Here is a 14,541-nt window from a genome sequence, read left to right on the forward strand (position 1 = left end):
TTCAGGTGCAGTCGTTCTCTCATACAGTTGTTCTCTCAGGTACAGTCGTTCAGCTGCAGTCGTTCTCTCAGGTGCAGTCGTTCTCTCTCAGGTACAGTCGTTCTCTCTCAGGTGCAGTCGTTCTCTCAGGTGCAGTCGTTCTCTCAGGTGCAGTCGTTCTCTCAGGTGCAGTCGTTCTCTCAGGTACAGTCGTTCTCTCATACAGTTGTTCTCTCAGGTACAGTCGTTCAGGTGCAGTTGTTCTCTCAGGTGCAGTCGTTCTCTCAGGTGCAGTCGTTCTCTCATACAGTCGTTCTCTCAGGTGCAGTCGTTTTCTCAGGTGCAGTCGTTCTCTCAGGTGCAGTCGTTCTCTCAGGTGCAGTCGTTCTCTCATACAGTCGTTCTCTCAGGTGCAGTCGTTTTCTCAGGTGCAGTCGTTCTCTCAGGTGCAGTCGTTCTCTCATACAGTTGTTCTCTCAGGTACAGTCGTTCAGCTGCAGTCGTTCTCTCAGGTGCAGTCGTTCTCTCTCAGGTACAGTCGTTCTCTCTCAGGTGCAGTCGTTCTCTCAGGTGCAGTCGTTCTCTCAGGTGCAGTCGTTCTCTCAGGTGCAGTCGTTCTCTCAGGTGCAGTCGTTCTCTCAGGTACAGTCGTTCTCTCATACAGTTGTTCTCTCAGGTACAGTCGTTCAGGTGCAGTTGTTCTCTCAGGTGCAGTCGTTCTCTCAGGTGCAGTCGTTCTCTCATACAGTCGTTCTCTCAGGTGCAGTCGTTTTCTCAGGTGCAGTCGTTCTCTCAGGTGCAGTCGTTCTCTCAGGTGCAGTCGTTTTCTCAGGTGCAGTCGTTCTCTCAGGTGCAGTCGTTCTCTCAGGTGCAGTCGTTCTCTCAGGTGCAGTCGTTTTCTCAGGTGCAGTCGTTTTCTCAGGTGCAGTCGTTCTCTCAGGTGCAGTCGTTCTCTCAGGTGCAGTCATTCTCTCATACAGTCGTTCTCTCATACAGTTGTTCTCTCAGGTGCAGTCGTTCTCTCAGGTGCAGTCGTTCTCTCAGGTGCAGTCGTTCAGGTGCAGTCGTTCTCTCAGGTGCAGTCGTTCTCTCAGGTGCAGTCGTTCTCTCAGGTGCAGTCGTTCTCTCAGGTGCAGTCGTTCTCTCTCAGGTGCAGTCGTTCTCTCTCAGGTACAGTCGTTCTCTCTCAGGTACAGTCGTTCTCTCAGGTGCAGTCGTTCTCTCAGGTGCAGTCGTTCAGGTGCAGTCGTTCTCTCATACAGTTGTTCTCTCAGGTGCAGTCGTTCTCTCTCAGGTACAGTCGTTCTCTCTCAGGTGCAGTCGTTCTCTCAGGTGCAGTCGTTCTCTCAGGTGCAGTCGTTCTCTCAGGTACAGTCGTTCTCTCATACAGTTGTTCTCTCAGGTACAGTCGTTCAGGTGCAGTTGTTCTCTCAGGTGCAGTCGTTCTCTCAGGTGCAGTCGTTTTCTCAGGTGCAGTCGTTCTCTCAGGTGCAGTCGTTTTCTCAGGTGCAGTCGTTCTCTCAGGTGCAGTCGTTCTCTCATACAGTCGTTCTCTCAGGTTCAGTCGTTCTCTCAGGTGCAGTCGTTCTCTCAGGTGCAGTCGTTCTCTCAGGTGCAGTCGTTCTCTCAGGTGCAGTCGTTCTCTCAGGTACAGTCGTTCTCTCATACAGTTGTTCTCTCAGGTGCAGTCGTTCTCTCATACAGTTGTTCTCTCAGGTACAGTCGTTCAGCTGCAGTCGTTCTCTCAGGTGCAGTCGTTCTCTCTCAGGTACAGTCGTTCTCTCTCAGGTGCAGTCGTTCTCTCAGGTGCAGTCGTTCTCTCAGGTACAGTCGTTCTCTCATACAGTTGTTCTCTCAGGTGCAGTCGTTCTCTCAGGTGCAGTCGTTCAGGTGCAGTTGTTCTCTCAGGTGCAGTCGTTCTCTCAGGTGCAGTCGTTCTCTCATACAGTCGTTCTCTCAGGTGCAGTCGTTTTCTCAGGTGCAGTCGTTCTCTCATACAGTCGTTCTCTCAGGTTCAGTCGTTCTCTCAGGTGCAGTCGTTCTCTCAGGTGCAGTCGTTCTCTCATACAGTCGTTCTCTCAGGTGCAGTCGTTCTCTCAGGTACAGTCGTTCTCTCATACAGTTGTTCTCTCAGGTGCAGTCGTTCTCTCATACAGTCGTTCTCTCAGGTGCAGTCGTTCTCTCAGGTACAGTCGTTCTCTCATACAGTTGTTCTCTCAGGTGCAGTCGTTCTCTCATACAGTTGTTCTCTCAGGTACAGTCGTTCTCTCAGGTGCAGTCGTTCTCTCTCAGGTACAGTCGTTCTCTCTCAGGTGCAGTCGTTCTCTCAGGTGCAGTCGTTCTCTCAGGTGCAGTCGTTCTCTCAGGTACAGTCGTTCTCTCATACAGTTGTTCTCTCAGGTACAGTCGTTCAGGTGCAGTTGTTCTCTCAGGTGCAGTCGTTCTCTCAGGTGCAGTCGTTCTCTCAGGTGCAGTCGTTCTCTCAGGTGCAGTCGTTCTCTCAGGTGCAGTCGTTCTCTCATACAGTCGTTCTCTCAGGTGCAGTCGTTCTCTCAGGTGTTGTCGTTCAGGTGCAGTCGTTCAGGTGCAGTTGTTCTCTCATACAGTCGTTCTCTCAGGTGCAGTCGTTTTCTCAGGTGCAGTCGTTCTCTCAGGTGCAGTCGTTCTCTCATACAGTCGTTCTCTCAGGTGCAGTCGTTCTCTCAGGTGTTGTCGTTCAGGTGCAGTCGTTCTCTCAGGTGCAGTCGTTCTCTCATACAGTCGTTCTCTCAGGTGCAGTCGTTCTCTCAGGTACAGTCGTTCTCTCATACAGTCGTTCTCTCAGGTGCAGTCGTTCTCTCAGGTGTAGTCGTTCAGGTGCAGTCGTTCTCTCAGGTGCAGTCGTTCTCTCAGGTGCAGTCGTTCTCTCAGGTGCAGTCGTTCTCTCAGGTGCAGTCGTTCTCTCAGGTGCAGTCGTTCTCTCAGGTGCAGTCGTTCTCTCATACAGTTGTTCTCTCAGGTGTAGTCGTTCTCTCAGGTACAGTCGTTCTCTCAGGTACAGTCGTTCTCTCAGGTACAGTCGTTCTCTCATACAGTCGTTCTCTCAGGTGCAGTCGTTCTCTCATACAGTCGTTCTCTCAGGTGCAGTCGTTCTCTCAGGTGCAGTCGTTCTCTCAGGTGCAGTCGTTCTCTCAGGTACAGTCGTTCTCTCAGGTACAGTCGTTCTCTCAGGTACAGTCGTTCTCTCATACAGTCGTTCTCTCAGGTACAGTCGTTCAGGTGCAGTCGTTCTCTCAGGTGCAGTCGTTCTCTCAAGTGCAGTCGTTCTCTCAGGTGCAGTCGTTCTCTCAGGTGCAGTCGTTCTCTCAGTTACAGTCGTTCTCTCAGGTGCAGTCGTTCTCTCAGGTGCAGTCGTTCAGGTGCAGTCGTTCTCTCAGGTACAGTCGTTCAGGTGCAGTCGTTCTCTCAGGTACAGTCGTTCTCTCAGGTACAGTCGTTCTCTCAGGTGCAGTCGTTCTCTCATACAGTCGTTCTCTCAGGTGCAGTCGTTCTCTCAGGTGCAGTCGTTCTCTCAGGTGCAGTCGTTCTCTCAGGTGCAGTCGTTCTCTCATACAGTTGTTCTCTCAGGTGCAGTCGTTCTCTCAGGTACAGTCGTTCTCTCAGGTACAGTCGTTCTCTCAGGTACAGTCGTTCTCTCAGGTACAGTCGTTCTCTCATACAGTCGTTCTCTCAGTACAGTCGTTCAGGTGCAGTCGTTCTCTCATACAGTCGTTCTCTCATACAGTCGTTCTCTCAGGTGCAGTCGTTCTCTCATACAGTCGTTCTCTCATACAGTCGTTCTCTCAGGTGCAGTCGTTCTCTCAGGTACAGTCGTTCTCTCATACAGTCGTTCTCTCAGGTGCAGTCGTTCTCTCATACAGTTGTTCTCTCAGGTGTAGTCGTTCTCTCAGGTGCAGTCGTTCTCTCAGGTGCAGTCGTTCTCTCAGGTGCAGTCGTTCTCTCATACAGTCGTTCTCTCGGGTACAGTCGTTCTCTCAGTTACAGTCGTTCTCTCAGGTGCAGTCGTTCTCTCATACAGTCGTTCTCTCAGGTGCAGTCGTTCTCTCAGGTGCAGTCGTTCTCTCATACAGTCGTTCTCTCAGGTGCAGTCGTTCTCTCATACAGTTGTTCTCTCAGGTGTAGTCGTTCTCTCAGGTACAGTCGTTCTCTCATACAGTTGTTCTCTCAGGTGCAGTCGTTCTCTCAGGTGCAGTCGTTCTCTCAGGTGTTCTCTCAGGTGCAGTCGTTCTCTCAGTTACAGTCGTTCTCTCAGGTGCAGTCGTTCTCTCAGGTGCAGTCGTTCAGGTGCAGTCGTTCAGGTGCAGTCGTTCAGGTACAGTCGTTCTCTCAGGTGCAGTCGTTCTCTCAGGTGCAGTCGTTCTCTCAGGTGCAGTCGTTCTCTCAGGTGCAGTCGTTCTCTCAGGTGCAGTCGTTCAGGTGCAGTCGTTCAGGTGCAGTCGTTCAGGTGCAGTCGTTCTCTCAGGTACAGTCGTTCTCTCAGGTGCAGTCGTTCTCTCAGGTGCAGTCGTTCTCTCAGGTGCAGTCGTTCTCTCAGGTACAGTCGTTCAGCTGCAGTCGTTCTCTCAGTTACAGTCGTTCTCTCAGGTGCAGTCGTTCTCTCAGGTGCAGTCGTTCAGGTGCAGTCGTTCTCTCAGGTGCAGTCGTTCAGGTGCAGTCGTTCTCTCAGGTGCAGTCGTTCTCTCAGGTGCAGTTGTTCTCTCAGTTGCAGTCGTTCTCTCAGTTGCAGTCGTTCTCTCAGGTGCAGTCGTTCTCTCAGGTGCAGTCGTTCTCTCAGGTGCAGTCATTCTCTCAGTTACAGTCGTTCTCTCAGGTGCAGTCGTTCAGGTGCAGTCGTTCTCTCAGTTGCAGTCGTTCAGGTGCAATTGTTCTCTCAGGTACAGTCGTTCTCTCAGGAAGACTGCTATTGACTCGGTCACATTCCAGCACAGCAGATTTATTGAGGGTTCGCTTCACAAACCAGCCCAGAGCAAATGCAAATTATAGTGATCAAGTAGCATTCTTCAGCAAACACAGGCTGCTCGGGGTCGCTCGTAACCGCTCGCGCTGACAAATCACTTCCTGAAGGAAACCTGACACTGCTTTGTTTTTTACGTTTACATTTATTCATTTAGCAGCAGATGCTTTTATCCAAAGCGACTTAAAAATGAGGAGAGCAATAGAAGCAGTGAAACTAACAATAGGACAACAGTATGCAAGTGCTATGACCCTTCTCAGTTTAATCTAACGCAGTACATTAGATTAAAAAAAACATTACAATTATAAAATCATGAAATGTCACCAAGATGGTTTTATCTGCAAGCCACCGTATCAAACTGTAAATCTACACGTTTTCAAGTCAGGAATCCGTACATTGATTTGCTCTGAAACGTGGAGAATCTGAACTGTCTCCTCTAGTGTTTCTGCACTAAAACACCAAAGGTCAGAGATCTCAGTATGAACTTTTTACTCGTACTGTATGACAGCTAGTGACTCAGCTGGGTCTGATTTGGGAAATTACATTTTATTAGGGGTGTGAAAAATACATTTAGCTCACAAGACGAGACTGTACACAAAAAAATTTTAACGCTATTTTTAAGAAATCTTCAATGTATGACTGGAATATCACAAAATGCAAAACAATGCAGGAGCATTTTGAAATGTTGTAACTAATCTAGGGCTGACACTAACGATAACTCTGGTAATCGAGGAATCAGTCTATTATTTTGCCGATTATTCGAGTAATTGGATTTTAGTGTGTGTGTGGTAATAAAAATAGTGAAAAATAGCCTTTAAAATGACTTAAAATGCATATATAATAACAATGAGGCAATAATAATGGGTTCAAATAAAGTATCTAAAGCAAGTAATCAGTTGGTTTTATTGAACACCAGTTAAAGCTAGTTTAAAGCCAGATGAAACAGTAGAATATCTGGAATAAAAGTGGAATATTGAAATAACATCAGCGCTAACTATTATAAACTTTATTTATACAATACACACAAATATATATCTCGTGTATATATACACATACACATACACATACACATTTATTTTTTATAAAAACAATTTTGTTAAAAAAATATATTCAGAATAATGGTGGAAGCTGAATCTTGAATATTTGATTTTCCTCAGTTTTCTGGGTAAATTCTCTTGCCGGTTCTGTTCGAGGCTTCACACTCATTTAAACGCTGGTTTTCCATCTACAGTTCCTGCGGCAAATGATGCTCCGCCTCTTTCTCTCTGAGGATTCGAGGCGTTTGACCTCTGAGACGAGGCGTAATGGCAGGTTCCCAGCGTGTTGATGATGACCGTCCTCCTCTCTCTGTCTTACAGGTGTTCACAGGCATCAGTCGCAGGAGATCTCCGGTTTCTACTCACTGCCTCAAGGCCAGATCACTCCCTCCATGAACTGGTAAGAGTGAAGCGCCTCTGTGTGTCCAAAAATGTCATGTCATACCCGCTAATGTAGAGATGTAGAGATGTAATGTAGAACAACACTAACTGACCAGATAATCTGGCATAGTTATGATGGAAAAATTAACTGACTTGTCAACTTTTAAAAGGGAAGAGAAAACGTTTCCATATTTTCCAACTTTCCCATAACAAAATTATTACATATTTAATAATTTCCTCTTTTAACTGAAGACTATACAGTGCATCTGGAAAGTATTCACAGCAATTTCACTGTTACAGCCTTATTACAAAATGGATTAAATTAATAATTTATCAAAATTCTACAAAGAATACCCCATACTGACAATGTAAAAAGAGTTTGTTTGAAATCTTTGCAAATTTAATCAAAAAAAAAAAATCAAAAAAAAAAATCACATGTACATAAGTATTCACAGCCTTTGCCATGACACTCAAAATAGAGCTCAGGTGCAATCCTGTTTCCACTGATCATCCTTGAGATGTTTCTACAACTGGATTGGAGTTCACCTGTGGTGAATTCAGTTGATTGGACATGCTGTGGAAAGGCACTCACCTGTCTATATAAGGTCCCACAGTTAACAGTGCATGTCAGAGCACAAACCAAGCCATGAAGTCCAAGGAGTTGTCTGTAGACCTCTGAGACAGGACTGGACTGGACTGTATTGTATTGAGGCACAGATCTGGGGAAGGGTACAGAAAAGTTTCTGCAGCATTGAAGGTCCCAGTGAGCACAGTGGCCTCCATTATCCGTAAATGGAAGTGTGGAACCACCAGAACTCTTCCCAGAGCCGACCGCCCGGCCACACTGAGCGATCGGGGGAGAAGGGCCTTAGTCAGGGAGGAGACCCAGAACCCGATGGTCACGCTGACAGAGCTCCAGCGTTTCTACCATCGTTGTCCTGTTGGAAGATGAACCGTCGGCCCAGTCTGAGGTCCAGAGCTCTGGAGCAGGTTTTCATCACGGATGTCTCTGTACATTCATCTTTCCCTCGACCCTGACGAGTCTCCCAGTCCCTGCCGCTGAATAACACCCGCACAGCTGATGCTGCTTCACTGTAGGGATGGTATTGGCCAGGCGAAGAGCGGAGCCTGCTTTCCTCCAGACATGACGCTTGCCATTCAGGCCAAAGAGTTCAATCCAATTTTGTTTCTCATGGTTTGAGAGTCCTTCAGGTGCCTCTAGGCAAACTCCAGGCAGGCTGTCATGTGCTTTTACTGAGGAGTGGCTTCCGTCTGATTGGTGGAGAGCTGCAGAGATGGTTGTTCTTCTGGAAGGTTCTCCTTTCTCCACAGAGAAACGCTGGAGCTCTGTCAGCGTGACCATCGCTGGTTGGGTCTCCTCCCTGACTAAGGCCCTTCTCCCCCGATCGCTCAGTTTGGCCGGGCGGACGGCATGGGAAGAGTTCTGGTGGTTCCACACTTCCATTTACAGATGATTGAGGCCACTGTGCTCACTGGGACCTTCAATGCTGCAGAAACTTTTCTGTACCCTTCCCCAGATCTGTGCCTCAATACAATCCTGTCTCAGAGGTCTACAGACAACTCCTTGGACTTCATGGCTTGGTTTGTGCTCTGATATGCAATGTTAACTGTGGGACCTTATATAGACAGGTGAGTGCCTTTCCACAGCATGTCCAATCAACTGAATTCACCACAGGTGGACTCCAATCCAGTTGTAGAAACATCTCAAGGATGATCACTGGAAACAGGAGGCACTTGAGTTCAGTTTTGAGTGTCATGGCAAAGGCTGTGAATACTTATGTAGGGGAGAGCGGGGCACAACCTAACACATTTTGGTTTTGGCTTAATTATTAAAAAAATAATTAAGTTAGATTAATCTAACAAGCAACATACACATGTCTGCTACAAATGAACACTTAAAGTTTTTTTTCTAGGACCTACCATTTTCGTACAGTTGCACTGAAAGTGACAGATGTGCAAATGTTACAGCTTACCCCATATGCGGAGTTAACTGTAACAGACTGAGGGATTAGTTGTAACACACATAATTAAGTACTATTTTATCTATGTAGTTTGATATTGTTTGTACATCAGTATAGATGGATATCCATACATCCATCCCTCATCCAATCATCCTTCTATTATGGATCAATATCATGGATAGAGATATATGTATGAAAGGGGCTGCACAGTTTTGCAATAAATAAATAAATAAAATCATCAAATATTGTAATTGCTATTGAATTATATATGTGTGTTGCAGCTGCATGCAAAATTATTATTATTAATAATAACAGGAATAATAAAAAAACGAGCTCTAAATCACATTTTAAAGGGTTTATTGCATGAAAAACAGGCTTTTTAATAAATAAACAAGTGATCAATGCATAGTAAACTAGTGTGAAAAAATCATTCTTTAACATTTAATTTCCAACATTGTTTGTGAAAGTTAAATGTGGCAAAATAAATATATAAATAAATGCTCAAACCTGAAAAGTTGTGTGGCTCCCTGTTCATTATCGTTGTACACTTGGCGGCTGTAACACTGTGCTACGACTAACCCCGCTGTGTAAAACATAGTTTAAGCCTAGCTAACAGTTGCTAGGAGTTGCTGACGTTTCAAAATGGTGCTGTTTTAGCCAACAAGACAGTGATCAAGGTAATATAAAGTTAGATTTGGTGACGTACACACACAACTCAGAAACACGCACTCTTGTCCAGAATCTTCATGAAATCTTATCAAAACTTTCCACAAATCCTCAGGAGACTGTCTTCTGGCAGCGAGAGAAAAGAGCGGAAACACAACCTGACTAGGGATGCACCGATATGAACATTTTGTCTGATACCGATAACCGATAATTCTTCATATTTTGAAAGCCGATAACCGATATATTGGCCGATAAATCTAAATGCAAATTTATATATGATTTTTGAGAGCCTGATTACAAAAACAAAAGTCTTACCATTAAAATCCAAGTCCCAAGCACACAATTATAATGTTCTCATGATAATGTTATGTAGCCGATATGACAGATTTGCGCTGCACATGTTGCACTGAACCGTATTTTCCTTTTTTGAAGTGATTCCAATCATATTTCAAGCAATTCAAAACCATCATGTTGAACAGTGCGCATCTGAAGTGTCTCAGCTGAAGGAAATAATACATTATTTATCAGGTTTAATATATTGGCCAAATTTTCTTATCGGGCCGATAACGATATGAACATATATCATCCGATACCGATATGGTGGCCGATTATATCTTGCATCTCTAAACCTGACCCTGACTAACTATGTAAAAGGTCCGTGTTACATTTAACCCCGCGTTAGGTTGTGCCCCACGCTCCCCTACATGTGATTTATATTTTCTTCCGATTTTTATTTTTTAATAAATTTGCAAAGATTTCAAACAAACTTTTTTTACATTGTCATTATGGGGTATTGTTTGTAGAATTCTGAGGATAATAATGAATTTAATCCATTTTGGAATAAGGCTGTAACATAACAAAATGTTGAAAAAGTGAAGCGCTGCATACTCTCCGGATGCTCTGTAAGTTGCATGTTTGAGGTCTAAACTACTACATTCTCCCCTAAAAAATTCTTAACTCTGTGACACGATAATAGTGGTATTAGTAAGATCACAGTGGGTTTGCTTCTCCACCATTGACGCTTTCTGTGAGAAATGCAGAGTGATGTAAGCGGTGAAACGGTTTGTGTGCGTCGTCCTGCAGTCGCAAAAATGTCGAGTGCCTCCGTCAGCCATTGTTCAGACAAACAGATAGTCGTGCCCCAAACACCCAGCATCGGTTGAGTCCGGAGCGCAGTGTTGGGAGGCGTTCCTCTAACTGTGTCCCCCGACCCACAGGCCCAATCAGCCTGTCTATCCTCTGCCCTCCTGCGGCTTCAGACAGTCCTCCTACTCCAGCCTGCAGAGCAGCTCCTCATACCCCAGGTACAGTACAGTACGCTTCAGCCCTGTGTGTGTCGGCCGGTTGAGCGCGACGCTTCAGCCCTGTGTGTGTCGCTGACCGATCCAACGCTTCAGCCCTGTGTGTGTCGCAGCTTCGCCATCAGCCCAACTCTACGCTAGTAGGGGCTTTCGCACCGGAACGAGCCACCAGTGTGTTTCCCCGAGAACTAATGTTTCCCATAGGAACGTTTTCCTGGTTGCATTCGCACCGCATTCGCAAACTCTGAAGTGACGTAAGACACGCTTGTTGTTGAGACTTTTATTTTGACGTCGCTGAGCTCACAGTGCTCGTATTCTCCGTGTTCATTAGTGTACGATCTGTCTAACAGTGCCGTCTCATACGTTATCAGACAGAACTGTTACACACAGAGAGTAGACAGTGATGAAGAGTTATTAGCGTATGCCGTGTGTCTGATGTCCAGTGTTGCTGAGCACAAACACATAATCATGTTTCTCTTGATCTCCTCAAAGTGGCGTTGGATTTTCTCCTCAGCGTAAAGGTTGAGAGGCTCATCTATCACTGTTTTACATGTTCGTAGAGTTAGTTTCTGGAGTAAATGTATAGGCTTTAATCTGTGTGTTTACAGCTTTCTTTTAAATGGCGGGTGGCATTTTAAAAAAAGTTAATTTTTGCCATACAATTTGACCCCAAACACAATAGGAGTTCATCATTTCTCATAGTTTTAGTCTCTTCCAAGCTGCAATAGAGGTTTTTATTTTTGCACGACTCTTTAGTGTTTTTGTAGTGTTGATTTTTGGTAAGTTGCATGGAAACCAACGGAGGTAAATAGTTAATATCTGCTGTGCAGAGACACAGACACACACCCACACACACACACACACGTGATGAACCACAAGACTGCAGCTGTACATTCTGCAAGTTTCACATTAAAACACTTTCTTGTGAATGTATATCCTCAGCCACACACACACACACACACACACAAAGTAACCCAGAGGTGTGTTCGGTGCCGTCAGCTCAGCTCAGATGGATCTCGCGTGTGTGTGTGTGTGTGTGTGTGTGTGTTTGATGATGATCTCCTCGCTCAAAGACGCCTGTGGTTTCGCTTTGTAACCCAAAACCCGAATTAGATGAACAAATCATGTTAATATGCTTACATGGAGTAATAAATCCAAGCTGTGGAAATGGTTTTATTTGGATGTCAACAGACGACGCACATCTTTCTTCAATTCTCCTCACAAATCCTGAACAGTCTTGAGGAACGACGAGCGTTTGTTATCCTCCTCCGGTCTCTTTCCCATCAGGACCGGCTGGTCAAACATCAGAGCCGCTCTGAACGGATATTTGTCTCCCTGAGATGCAGTTTCTATCGAATGCTTGTTTTCCTCCATGCAGAGCGAGATTATGTGTGTGTGATGCAGTACAACATGCTTCAGCAGTGCAGAAACAGCGCCAGCTGCTGGTCACATGATGCATTAACACCGTCTTTGATGCAAGATGTTCATTAAAAGGGAACTCAACCCAACATTTCTGAGTGTTTATGTGATCTTTGCTCTGATGCGTGGGGGAGTTCCCTTTTAATACTGACGGATCTAGAAAATGTCATGGTGTGGGCTGAGATAACAGTGATGTTTGTGTGTGTGTGTGTGTGTGTGTGTGTGTGTGTGTGTGTGTAGGTTCTCTCACTCTCTGATGCTTCAGTCCGGCATGCACGCGACAGGGATCCCTCACCCCGCTATAGTGCCCTCCTCAGGGAAACAGGAGCACGACCAGTTCGACAGGAACATGTACCAGTAAGTTCATCGACAACCTCATGCTTTCACACTCAAGTTACGTTCTTATTTTCTGAAAGCAAATTCATCAATGTCAAACATTACTCTGGTTGTTTTATTGTACATTGTTTGTGTGTGTGTGTGTGTAAGTGAGTGTGTTTAGTGTGTGCAGACCTGCATGTGTATCAATATATTAGATATGTGTGTGTGTGTGTGTTTAGTTTATGAGAGTGTCAGTGTGTGTGTGAGAGCTTTACAGTTTTTGTAATTGGCCTGTTGGTGTTGTGCGCAGAATGTGTCCGTGTCTGAATACAGTGAAAACCTCTGAGTTTTGAGTTGAAGCCTTCAGTCCTAGTTTTCCTGGAGGATGTTAGTGGAATTAATGCACTTTGAGATTTTAATCACATCCAAATCTGTTTTTCTTCCCAAGCCTGAAAAAAGAATTGTGCATTGGTTGCTTTAAAAGCTAAAATGTATAAGAATTTCGTAAGACACCAAAATGTACAAGTTTTATGCATTTTTGTATTTTGTGTCATGTATGACTATTGTGCATCCAACATAATATGGCAAATGTAGTGTCCTAATTATAACTAAAACATTGCTTTTGTTTTTTTTCCAAATATCTGGAAATTGTCACCACAAAATCACATTTTGATCACAAAAAATCACACAAATAGCCCTGGTGGGACTGATATTGTATTATCCAACACTCCTCACTCTGAATAGCATTTTATTCAACATTTTCTGTCAACATTAAAGGGACATATCATGAAAATCTGAGTTTGTCCGTGTGTAAGTGCTATAATCGGGTCCCCAGTGCTTCTACCAACCCAGAAAACATTAAAAGTGAAACCCAGTAACTGTGTTCTGGTGAGTCTTTCTCCGCAAGCATGTCAAAAAATAAGCCGATTAGATGTGCTCTCCTTCTGACGTAAGAAGAGGATCTTATCATAATATTACGGCCCTTAATCTGCACGTTTACACACACCAGCCGACATTTGGTTTCAGAAGCGACAACAGAGACCAGTTCTAACACAATGATGAAGATCCAGCAAAGCCTGAAGCTGTTCTGTGGTTGAGCTCAGACGAGCACTGAACACTATTGACCAGAACATGTCACCGCTGTCTTATAAAGACCTCAGGAACTGTGGACACTTGTGGAGAAGTTCAACATGATGATGAGATGATCAGTGTAACTCCACAACAACTACAGAAATGTCTCCACTAACATTCAGAAGCTCTTCCTGAGTCTCTCCGTAAGGCTGCACTCGCTCCTGGTGATTCTGGGATTCTGGATGAGTGAGATTGGCCTGTTCTGTTATTGCCGGAGTTTCTGAAGCTCGTGTAAAGACTCCGCCCTCTTCTGAACGGAGGCGGAGCTAAAGCTCATTTGCATTTAAAGGGACACACAAAAACCAACAACAACAAAAAAAAAGTGTCCATTTTAACATGTTATAATAAATGATTTGGTATTCTGAGCTGAAATTTCACACACACATCCTGGGGACACCATAGAGTTATATTACATCTTGTGAAAAGGGGCATAATGTCACCTTTAACATTAACTCTGTTAATCTTCTTCATCTCGTTCCTCAGCAAATCTCACCCAGATGGCAAGCGTGAGAAGGAGCCGAAGAAGCCGGTGATCAAGAAACCCCTGAACGCGTTCATGCTGTACATGAAGGAGATGCGTGCGAAAGTGATCGCCGAGTGTACGCTGAAGGAGAGCGCTGCCATCAACCAGATCCTGGGCCGACGGGTCGGTCATCATATCTGCTATCAGGATCATGTGTTGGTTCTAGTGATGGGAAGTTCGGATCATTTCGATCTCGTTCATCAAAATGAACGAATCTTTATTCGAGTCATTTTGTTCATTTAAGTGGCTTTAAATGCTATACTTGTAACAGCCAAATTTCCCGAAAACATCCACTTACGCAATCTTGATCATATCCTGAATTAAGAAATCATTATAATACAGCCAAAGATAATTTACAGGGAACATAAATATTTACGTAAAATATTTATCATTCATGAATGACCCATCACTAGTTGGTTCAGTGATGTCTGTGATGAGTCTGTGTTTACGGTGGTGTGTGTGTGTGTGTGTGTGTGTAACAGTGGCACGCTCTGACCCGTGAGGAACAGGCTAAGTACTATGAACTGGCGAGGAAGGAGCGACAGCTTCACATGCAGCTTTATCCCAGCTGGTCCGCTCGAGACAACTACGTGAGTGCTTTCTCTTTACTACACAGATTACTCTACAGATAACTCTACAGATTACTCTACAGATAACTCAGTGGTGATTGTAATGTGGGAAATAAGAGTGAAGCAGGATCAGATCCAGTGAACAAACTCTCAGCTTTGAATAACACATTCACTACCAAAAGTTAAGTCAAAAGTTCGGATCCGTAAGATATTTAATGGTTTTAAAATAAGTCTCTTCTGAT

At 44.8% G+C, this 14,541-nt stretch overlaps 1 protein-coding gene across 4 annotated transcripts in view; it reads left to right on the top strand.

Annotated features, from left to right (window-relative positions):
- Positions 1 to 14,541, top strand: part of tcf7 (transcription factor 7) — a 71,082-nt gene that overhangs the window by 45,195 nt on the left and 11,346 nt on the right. For all 4 annotated transcript variants that reach the window (XM_084137005.1, XM_084137006.1, XM_084137003.1 and 1 more), the window contains exons 5-9: positions 6,331 to 6,409; positions 10,256 to 10,342; positions 11,999 to 12,115; positions 13,691 to 13,853; positions 14,213 to 14,320. In XM_084137005.1, coding sequence (XP_083993131.1) covers positions 6,331 to 6,409; positions 10,256 to 10,342; positions 11,999 to 12,115; positions 13,691 to 13,853; positions 14,213 to 14,320 — 554 coding nt within the window. The remainder of the gene's footprint in view (positions 1 to 6,330; positions 6,410 to 10,255; positions 10,343 to 11,998; positions 12,116 to 13,690; positions 13,854 to 14,212; positions 14,321 to 14,541) is intronic.

Source organism: Abramis brama (genome assembly GCF_963993115.1).
Source record: "Abramis brama genome assembly, chromosome: 15".
NCBI classification, from domain to species: domain Eukaryota; kingdom Metazoa; phylum Chordata; class Actinopteri; order Cypriniformes; family Leuciscidae; genus Abramis; species Abramis brama.